Here is an 11661-nt window from a genome sequence, read left to right as displayed (position 1 = left end):
AAAATTTGATACTAGTTTGTTACTACAGTTAGACTATAATAATTTTGAGTATTTGTGAAAAGATACTGTGCTGACTTCAGATAGATCTTAAAGGAATATTCTGGGTTCAATAAGTGAAGCTTAATCAACAGTATTTGTGGTATAAAGTTGATTACAATAAGAAATCATTCAGACTCGTCCCTTCTGTGAAAGAAAAAGAAAACAGTTGTTGAAGCTGTTTAAATCATTGTTTTAGGGTTTACGGCAATACGTTGTTATGTCAACGAATTTGTAAAATTGGATAAAACTTTACACAGAAAAGGATAGTAAGAAATTTTATCACACTTAAATCATGGTAACACCAGGGACTAAAAATGGTTCAAGGAACGAAAACCAAAAACAAACAACATTTTTTGTAGAACGTAACTGAATCCTGGAATAATTGTATAATTTTTGACTCGGATCTGTTAATATGATCTGGCAACACTGCAATTTGTATATTACCCACTTATTAGTGCAGAGTACACTGTCATATTAAAAATAATGTTTTAACCATTCTTTTATTTTGTTCTAACCATTTTTGGAAAGAAGGCTACAGAACTTCTGAAGTGAAAATGTAAATTTTTGCCCAGAAGGAACCGAATTAAAAAACATTTCATTTTTAGTCCCTGGTTTACATACATGTTGTTGATATCGTGTGGCTATACTTTTGAAACTGAGCATTTTAAAGAGATATTTCAGCCAAAAATGAAAATACTCTCATAATTTACTCACCTTTATGCCATCCTATTTGTGTATGACTTTCTTTCTCCTGCAAAACACAAACAAAGATTTTTAGAAGAAAATCTCAGCTCTGTTGGTCCTCACAATGCAAGTGAATGGTGACCAGACCTTTACAGCTCCAAAAATCATATGAAGGAAACATAAAAGTAATCCATATGACTCCAGTGGTTTAATCCATGTCTTCAGAAGAGATAGGATAGGTGTGGTTGAGAAACAGATCAATATTTAATTCTTTTTTTTTTTACTCATTTTCACATCTGAAAGTCACATGTGATGCCTGTTTAGTTTCACTTTCACATCTGAAGATTTAAAGTAAAAAGGGATTAAATATTTATCTATTTCTCATCCACACCAATCATGTTACTTCTGAAGATATTGATTTAACCACAAGAGTCTTTTGGATTACTTTTATGTTTCCTTCATATGATTTTTGTTGCTACAAAGGTCTGGTCACCATTCACGTGCATTGTGTATCTTGCATGTTTCTGGAATGGCATGACTTTGTAAATGATGAGAGAATTTTCAATTTTGGGTGAACTGTACCTTTAAATAAAAATAGACAATTAATATAGAAATTAACTAAATACATTAACTAAATATATATACAGGGTTTTGAGGGTTACTTTTGTTTCCACTTCAGATTACAGAATACATGCTGTAAAATGTAATTTGTAATGTTTTCCGTTAGATTACTCAAGGTCAGTACAAATACTTTGGATTACTTCTTCAGCACTGGTAGATTTTTTTCACTTGTTTTGACTATTAAAACTCTGTCAGTACAGTACATGTTAAAAATACATTCTCTGAAAAACCTAAATATCTTATGCAGAGTTGTTTCAAAAACAAGATCAATCAGCTGATCTTGTTTTAAGGATATTTAGATATTTTTACAGGAAAACAATACAAAAATGATTATCAAGAATAAGATTTTTGCCCTAATATCAAAGGTCGTACTAGAAAAAAAGAAATTATGATCCAACATGAATTTTCTATGATTGTGGCTGGTAACATGTGCATGTAAAATGGATAGAAATAGCATTATAACTTTTATTTCTATACACAAGCTTTATTTCTTTAATTTCTATTTTTATCAATAAATAAAGAAAAGGCAGAATACTTACAGATTGCTGCTTGTGCCATTACACCTAATTCCTAATTTAAAATGTAACACTCCCCTCTAAGTTTTTATTAAGGCAAAATCATCAAAGTATTTGTGATATCTGCCCAGCAATCACATGGTTGATCCTTATTTTCTCAAGACCACTGAGGCGATTCATGGTGTAGGCCTACCTATATACTGTTTATCATGGTTATGTTTGTTCAGAACGCAAGAATGCATTGTGAACATCCATTCTCATTACCATATAGAGCCTTCAAGGCTGTCAGGGACAACTCGGGGCACCTTTCACGATCGCAATCTTGCAAGCTTTGTGCGGGGGTTGGTGTTACGATTTGGGGCATCTCTCTCCCATTGCGATCTTGCGAACTCTGTGTGGGGACGGCCGATCAGGTACCCTATTGTGCTGCCCTAAAGTTCGTTGCAGCCCTAGGCGCCTGCTTATATCGCCTATGCCAGGATCCGCTAGTGCCTAGACAAGAAGCTCACTTGGTTACGAGGCACAGTCACAGTGTAAAAGGTAATTTTCCCATGGCATATTCATGAACACTGAGACAATGCTGTCAAAGGAAGCAGAAGTGCGATGATCACGTGGTCATGTGTGGACGTGAAGTAGTCTACACGCGCTGTCTTTAATCCACATTCACGAGCTGCACTGAGGTGCCCGGCATGTCGTCTGCTGTACTGTATTCTCTATGGTTATGGATGAAGTGCGGCCACGTTCTTTAAAAACATTTGGATGTAAGTGTCTGTTTTATCATTTCCATGTATAGAAAACCATAATTACCTTTACATATTGAGAAGTGAAGGGGGTTTATCATTGTACATAAGACGTAACGTTGCGTGAAAAATATATAGTTCACGGACGTTGAAAAAACATGATGTGTGCATGTGTGTTTTACTCATTTAAATAGAGTTGGTTAATATGTTTCAATAACCTAGTGAGCGTTGGATTAAAGTCATACTTTTACAAGTGGACAAATAAAAAAGTAATCAACGTATTAACTTGAAAGTTTGGTGTGGTTTGATTTTGGTGTCTTGCCAGTAAACAAAAGGAGTCCTGGATATTTAATGAGATGTCACTGTCACTTAGACTCAACCAGTTAAAAAAATATTTCTTCTGTTTTGCCAAGTTTAAAGTGCAATACTGTTATTTTGTTTTATGCATAAAATTCAGATTAATAAAAATTGGTGTTATTTGCATTTTTCTTTACTGTAACGCATCATTTCAGTTCGTGTTTGTGCTTGTTTTAAAGAATCAGCCCCATCTAGAACTGCCCCTGAACACAGCATTTGTGAAAGGGTCTCGTACACTAGATACATAAATAAAAACAACAAAGACTATATCCATATGTCTTCCAAATGTCTTTGTCTCTGTGTCTTTCTGAACACGCACCATCAGTGCCCATGTTGCCGGTCCATCTTTTCCAGGTTAAAGTCCTTAGGTGCATTACTTGCACTTCTCACCCAATCCTTAGTAGAGTTCAGGACAGGGTCAGGGGTTCTCCCAAATTACAAAAGCTAGAAAGGAAGTGTGGCTTAGTCAGCAAGTATACTTTGTTGAAACATAAATGTGGGTCACTTTTTGATACATTTCTTAAACTTCTTGGCCAATAACTGTGCTTTCCTCATTTCGGTCTAATTTGCCACTCACTTTTGTTTGATGTGCACAAGCGACTTGCTGCTCTAAGCATTGGGATTTTTTCATTTTGCAACAAATCTGGTTTCCTCCATGTTTCCTTTAACATCTACCTGTCATTTAAATTTTATGTGCCAGTTGTTTTTCGTCTGTCTCTCCACTCCCATAGATGATTGGGCTCTTGATGAATATTTCAGTAGCCGTCTTGTCTAGCTGGGGCAAAAGTAGGGAGTGTTATATATATATATATATATATATATATATATATATATATATATATATATATATATATATATATATATATAAAAACTTTCTGCCATCCTAGCCTAAAATACAGAGACAACTAAAAAGGTAAACACTGTTTTTCTGTGGTGCTATGAAAAATATTGCTCTGTTTGTTTGAGCGACCCAATAGACTGACAAAGCAACACTGACTAAACCAATGGCATGAGTATTGAGCAGGACCGGTTGTTTGATCAACGGTGCATGATGGGAGTATTCTGTAAAGCTGTTTGAAAACAATGTTTATTTTTGCAGTTTCATTTGGTTGGCTTCAGATGTAACTCTTTATCATCCCTCATTCTTATTTTTCTCTCTTTATTCTCGCCCCCAGAAATTATGCATGAATTCATGGCAGCAGAGAGCATTTTGACGACCATGAATCAGAGTGTGAAAGAGCCTTGCGAAATACCATTTGAGGAGGACCGCATTCCTTTAATGGTGCTGTACATTGTGGTTTTTGTCATCGGTCTACCAGCCAACACAGCCACCGTATACCTCACCCTCCACCAGGTCTGTCGCAAGAACGTACTCGGCATCTACCTTCTATGCCTGTCCTTGTGCGATCTCACCTACCTTTTCACGCTTCCTGTTTGGGCTGTGTATGTCAACAGAGACCATGTGTGGCCCTGGTCCTCTATGGCTTGTAAAGTTACTGGCTTTGTCTTCTTCACCAACATGTACATCAGCATTTTTCTGCTCTGCTGCGTGTCCATCGACCGCTATGTGGCGGTGGTCTATGCCATTGAATCTCGGGGTCTTCGCCAGAAAAAGATAGCCGCTCTTGTAGCTTTTTCCATCTACATGGTGGTGGGCTTGGGCCACATGCCAGTCTTTATTATGCAGGAGGGGAATGCTTCAGAGGGCAGTCACCGCTGCTTTGAGCCCGGCCACAGCACGGCAACAGTTACAGGATTCAACTACGCTCGCTTTTGCATTGGCTTTTGTGCCCCTCTAGCCATCCTGATCTTCACCAACAGGGCCATTTTTGCCAATGTGCAGGCAAGCACGGGACTCCAACCGCACCAGAAGGATAAAGTTCGCTACCTTGCTGTGGCAGTGGTGGCGCTGTTTTTGATCTGTTTCACTCCATACCACATTATATTGCTCATACGGGCCATTACCTTCCATTTCCCCAAGCTGCAGGCTGAATGTCACTTTGAACATTACATCTACACGCCCTACAAAATCTCTCTGGGCCTGTCCACGTTCAACAGTGCCTTTAACCCCATTCTCTATGTGCTCTCCAGCAATAATATCCGTAAGGATATCAGAAGTGGCGTGGCAGCACTGTGTAACGAGTCATCTTGTGTCAGCGTTCAACACACAGTAGCCAGCACAACCTGCACAGTTCCAAAAGCAATTCAGACCCCACAAAGGGGGGATGAAATGAGGACACGTTGTCCCAGCCCAAGCTAAAGCTTTTGTCATTTGCTTAACATGCCATGAATTGGATTTGAAAAGTTGAATGATTAGAAAGGCAATGTTCCCTCTGTACATCATCATGCAGATAGTTTTGTTTTGTGTGAACAACATCACTGCAAATAAGACAAAAATCTTGTGAAAGCGCTAACTTCCTGTCATTTTATCTTGAGTCAAAGACAAAAGGAAATCATGGTAATCACATCTCTGTGGTATTTCACACCTTCGTTGCTACTTCTGTCACAGAGTTTCCTTTAATCTGTTTGCTCTGAACTTTTGAATATCTTACATTTGACCCCTGCATACAGGTTCTGACATGTAAGATTCTCTGGCCCATATTGATGGGTTCAAGATCATCTTGCAGATCTAGTCTTTTGATAGTTGCACAAAGTCTGGTCCACTTTGCAGCTCGTTTTGGCCAAGAACTGCTCACAACAGACAGGAAGGGGCCATTGACTGACATGTAAAATGGTCAAAACTGTTAGATGTTACCATGTTTTTTCTTTTTTCAATAGTATACTGACAGATTATTTTTCATAGAAATGCTCCGATCAAACTCTCAAAATCGGCCTATGTGCACGTTAATGCTAATAATTGCTAAAAAAAAAAAAGTGTATGAATTGAACACATAAAGACAGAGGCTACAACCCCCAATAAAAGACATTGTGGGTTCAATTGTATTTAATTACAATTTGTTCCTGTATTAATTTGATAAAAAGTAATTCGCTGTAATTAATGAATGAGGTCACAGAAATTTCCCTTAATGAAATGCATATTACAGTTAAATACTGTATGATTATATCATAGTAATTTACTGGGCATTTTACTGTTAATAGCACAGCATCTTGGTCCACGAGCAAATGTTCGCAAAATACAGAAAATTAGCGGAAAATATTTGTGAATTTATGAAATTATTTATGTCCATCTAAATAGTATTAATAACAATTAATTCACAGACACAAGGCAGGGTATGCAGCTTTGTTGTGGTTATTGCTATTGCTCCTCAAACACAAAGATGCCCATGGTAGTATTGAAGCAAGTATTGAAGGTAGTATTCTTCCCCCGTTGACCTACAAATACTTGTGACCTGTGCACCTTGACTTCCGAAAATTGAGTAAAGCCAGCACATCAGATTGGAGCTTGCAATTTTGGAAACTACTTGCCATTTTTTTGTGCAATATGCATCAGGCGTTCAGTGAACGTCTGTTGGCATACCATCTGAGGCTGGGACAATGCTTGCAACAGTATACAGTATCATTGTTTCAGGCTTATTTAATGAAACTGCAGTGTGTTTTTGACAGTAAATTTAACGTATTAATGTTGAATGGTATGCTTTTTTAGTGTTGATTGTTTTGTTTTTGATGGAAGTTTCCAAGTTTTCCATATTTTTTTCAGTGGTTAAATATAAGTATGCAAGCTTAATTTATATATATATAATATATAATTGTTCTAGAATTTTATAATTGGTGTTTGTGGCAGGGTGGAGGGCGGTGCCGGGTCGTGATGCTGCACACCCGGCCCCTAATCAGGCTAATCTTGCCTCCGAGAGGGATAAAAGCCGACCGGAGACGGCAGTGCGACAGAGAGAGAGATTTACAGACAGCTGCCCGACACCTGTGTGTGTTTTTGTCTTTTTGGTTCAGTTTATTATTAAACTATTATTTATATTGTCAAGCTGGTTCTCGCCTCCTTTCCATGAATCCCTTTACAGTGTTTTTTGCTTTTTGATGATTTTGTCATTTATTTGCATACCATATATATATATATATCGACCACTTTTTTAGGTACACCTGTACATCTACGTATCCATGTGATTATCTTATCAGCCAATCGTGTTGCAGAAGTGTAATACATAAAATCATGCAGATATGGGCCAGGAGCTTCAGTTAATGTTCATATCAACCATCAGAATGGGGAAAAATTTGATTTCAGTGATTTCAACGGTGGCATGATTGTTGGTGCCAGATGGGCTGGTTTGAGTATTTCTGTAACTGCTGATCTCCTGGGATTTTCACGCACAACAGTCTCTAGAGTGTATAGAGAATGGTGCCAAAAAAAAAAAAAAACATCCAGTGAGCAGCAGTTCTTTGGACGAATATGCCTTGTTGATGACAGAGGTCAGTGGAGAATGGCCAGACTGGTTCAAGTTGACAGAAAGGCTGCGGTAACAAAAGCGAAGAGATAACCTCTCTTTACAAATGTAGTGAGCAGAATAGCATCTCAGAATGCACAACATGTCAAACCTTGAGGCGGATGGGCTACAACAGCAGAAGACCACATTGGGTTCCAATTCTGTCAGCCTAGAACAGAACACTGAGGCTGCAGTAGGCCTACCATTACTCTACCTCAGCAGAAATCCAGATTTGTCAGACCAGGCAATGTTTTTCCCGTCATCTACTGCAGCCACTGCAGTACCCTGTTCTTAGCTGACAGTAGTGCTGCTGCAGCCCATCCGCCTCGATGTTCAACATTCTGTACATTCACAAATGATTTTCTGCATAGCACTGGTGTAGCGCTGGTGTGTTTTTTTGGGGTTACTGTCAACTTCCTGTCAACTTGGACCAGACTGGCCATTCTCCTTAGACCTCTGTCATTAACAAGACGTTTTCGCCCACAGAACTGCTGCTTGCTGGATATTTTTTGTTTTTCGCACCACTCTCTTAACACTCTAGAGACTGTTGCATGTAAAAATCCCAGGAGATCAGCAGTTACAGAAATACTCAAACCAGCCCACCTGGCACCAGCAATCATGCCATGGTCCAAATCACTGTGTAGAATTTCTAAGCGTGGGAGGCAAGAAGGAAAAGGGAGTCGTTGTTGCAGTCCATGTGAGTGTTCTTTTATTCTCAGGGCTTTAACTCAAAATATGCTCTCCAGCAAGTATTTCAGTTTACACACACAGCTTCAACGATAACAGTCAAAAATAAACTCAATAATTAATCAAACAGCTTTTCAGCATAAAGCTTCAGTGTGTGTGTTCGTCTTGGACTCTCTCCCAATGTAGCGTTCCGCCTGACTTTTAAAGCCCATTTCCACCGTCAATGAAATGAGACACATTAATCACCAGGTAATGGCTCTTACCACTTCCTCTCTCCACACTGACAGACACATGACCATGTCCCCCTCCACACACTGAGATCACATTTTTCCCCATTCTGATGGTTGATGTGAACATTAACTGAAGCTCCTGACCATGTCTGCATGATTTTATACATTACACTGCTGCCACATGGCTGATTAGAAAATCGCATGAATATGTAAATGTACAGGTGTACCTAATAAAGTGGCCAGTGTGTGTATACTGTGTGTATATATATATATAAATACTTATTTGCAGCTGTATCATACAAATAAATAGTTAAAAAATCATACATTGTGATTTCTGGATTTTTTTTTTAGATTATGTCTCTCACAGTGGACATGCACCTACGATGACAATTTCAGACCCCTCCATGATTTCTAAGTGGGAGATCTTGCAAAATAGCAGGGTGTTCAAATACTTATTTTCCTCACTGTATATATATATATATATACACACACACACACATATATATATATATATATATATATATATATATATATATATATATATATACAGTTGCAACTTTACATCTATATCAGTTGAGTGACACATTCAAAGTCAGTTTGAATATATAACCTAATATTTCTAAATAGCAGGATTTTTTTAAAATACAGCCATGTCATAATTATTCAACCCCTATTGCATGTAGCTTTTTCTTAAATATGTAAGGCTACACAAGTAAATGTAAAACAAAATTAAGTCATCAATCTGCAATGGCACTTATTTAAGTTTTAAAATGTAAGTTTAGCATTGTAAGCAAAAATGTATTTCTATGCAAAAATGCGATTAAAATGTCTCAAAAGCTAATAGAGGACATTATTTCATTACACAAGAAAGGTCATGGCTAAAAGTACATTTCCAAGGCACTTGCTGAGGTTTTAATTCACATCACTAGAATGTATTGCTGGTCAGGGGGGTTGAATAATTTAAATTGCAACTGTATACTGTGTGTATATATAGATATATATATATATATATATATATATATATATATATATACAAACAGATGAAATATATTAATATTTGTTCAGATAATGCCAGTAATCAAATTTCTGTATGAGAATTGAGATTAACAGAGAGTTATAAAGATGCCAACAAAACATTACATATTGAAAATTGTTGGCCTCTGCATTATATAGCCTAAAAGTTCTAATTTAAGTCACTGATTACCATCGCTGATGTGCTGACCAATTTCTGGAATCTGTGTGGTCTTTTTTGCAAGCTTGACAGACGGCAGCATCATTCAGGCATGTGGTCATCTGTTATGTCTGCTGTCTCCTTCCATTAATAAGGAGACAGCAGACATAATTAACCCAATAGCTGCCTATGATGGGCTCCAATATGCCCCCCCAATGAATCATTAAGTAGCCCGATCCTCTCCTCAGCCAATAGGAAACAGTCATGCAAGTTGTACCTGCCCCTGTGGTGAAGCATTACGCATTTGTCTGAGACAGGCTTTCTGTATTTTTAAATAGGCCAACACCTGACAAAGGATAACAGTCCTGCTTTAGTCTGTGGTCAAGAAGATATGTATTCATAGTTTCCACGTATATCTGAATGTGTGAAATGACAGCTGTTTCTGTGAAATATGGTTAATAGTGTACTGGACATAACACCATGTCTACATTGGACGTGTCAAAGTGAATATTGATGAGGCATCAAGGGAAATTAAAAAAAAACAATTCTTTCTTCAACAGTATGTAAACCTGGCAGTGAATTATTTGCATTGTCTGTCCTAAGAAAGAAATGTTACTCTACATCTATAATGGAACCCCAGAGCTTGTTGAATTAATCTTGAATGAGCATTACTTTTCTATAAAGTAATTTCCTTTCGTTCTGATCTCTCTCTCACATTCTCTCTTTCTTTCTAACATAGTTGTCTCCTCATTTTCTTCAAGGACTCTTATTTTGAGTTTTCCCCTGCACTACGTTTCCCAGAGTTCACTGCCCTAATCACTTCCATAGGTTCATCATCTGCACCTGCCTTCCATTCCCTCATTAGTTTCTTTTAGTTTTCTTCAACATTGGTCAGTCCCTGAAGCATTGCGAGCTTAGTGTTTGTTCCATGCCAGCATTTACAAGAGAAACCTTGTGTTTTTACAGTGTAGATCTTTAAAGGTTTAAGTCTTTAAAGGTATAAGTCTAAGTTCCAGTTAAAATCTATTTTTCGATTAAGAAAGTTGAATGGGATTTTTACTGCCACAACCCAGCTGTTTTGTTTAGCTTTGGGTATATCAATTTTCATAGCTTTAAAACATCAATGAAACCAGTGCAGGCATTAAATGTTTTTAATTCTTCAATTTTTTGCAACATAGGCCTACAGCTTTAATTGTTTTACTGAAACAATATCAAAGCGAACAAAAAGTGGGGCACAAATATATAGATGGCAAAAGTAAATAGATGGAAAATAAATCATTTGTGAAATTTTATTGAAACATTTGAATTTCACAACCACAAATGTATAAAATAAATATACTAATTCTAAATTTTTGTTGTATTTTTTGTCACTTTTGGTAATTTGTCATGTGGTGATTATTGAGAGGTCGTGACCTCTCAATCACCACATGACAAATTACCAAAAGTGACAAATACAAAAAACAAATGACCACAACTGTGTCAACCAACACAACGTAAGGCTTGTACTGGTTGACACCATTGTGGTCTTTTGTAGGTAACATATCTCAGTGATTGATTCTTGTAAAGTGGAGGACAGTGCTGGTCTTCCCTATAGGCAAACTATGTAAGTTGCTTAGGGCCCCTGATCAGCCAGGGGCCCCCCACACCATCTTAGACATTAGAAGTAGTGTTACAAACACACTAATGGGGACCCCCACATTACCTTTTGCTTAGGCCCCCCAAAAGGCTAGGATCAGCACTGGTGGAGGATATGTGTTTTCACACTCATCTGTGGAATTTTGTGGCTTCATAGTTGTCATAGAATTTGTAGCTTACATCATGCAATGTGATTCATAGGTCCGAGGTACTTGCCATATGATTTCAATTAGTCCTAGCTCCAAATACAGCACACTGGGTGGTACTACCAGTTGGCCCAAGGCTAGGGTGCCCTACAAGATTGGATGGGTGGGACCAGACGCTATTTAGCCTGAAAGGAGCACTTGTATTAAAATGAATTGAAGAAATTGGAACACCCAATATGGCAGGTGTAGAAAATCCAGGTAAAAGACCCAATAACCTTTTAGATGGAGACTGTCAGTCTGTCAGTTAACTCGAGAATCTACATGTGCATTAGCATACCATCCTGAAAAATTGCTTTTTTGTGTGTGTGTGGGTTATAAACTGGTAATTATAAGGGTAGTATGCTATAAATCTGGTTCATGAGGACATTTCTAGAGTCCCCAT

The 11661-nt window shown here is 37.6% G+C and overlaps 1 protein-coding gene across 1 annotated transcript; it reads left to right on the top strand.

Moving 5' to 3' along the window:
* The first annotated feature begins 2489 nt into the window (after positions 1–2489).
* Positions 2490–6915, top strand: LOC127624385 (probable G-protein coupled receptor 132). Its single transcript, XM_052099189.1, is given in 3 exon segments — positions 2490–2620; positions 4132–5091; positions 5094–6915. Coding segments are annotated over 2 exon segments (1047 nt in total). The 5' UTR covers positions 2490–2620; positions 4132–4136; the 3' UTR covers positions 5186–6915.
* Positions 6916–11661: the final 4746 nt, after the last annotated feature.

The sequence above is a fragment of the Xyrauchen texanus genome, chromosome 30, assembly GCF_025860055.1.
Source record: "Xyrauchen texanus isolate HMW12.3.18 chromosome 30, RBS_HiC_50CHRs, whole genome shotgun sequence".
NCBI classification, from domain to species: Eukaryota; Metazoa; Chordata; class Actinopteri; order Cypriniformes; family Catostomidae; genus Xyrauchen; species Xyrauchen texanus.
Note: the sequence above shows the minus strand (reverse complement) of the source record. Positions and strands in the feature narration are given on the sequence as shown.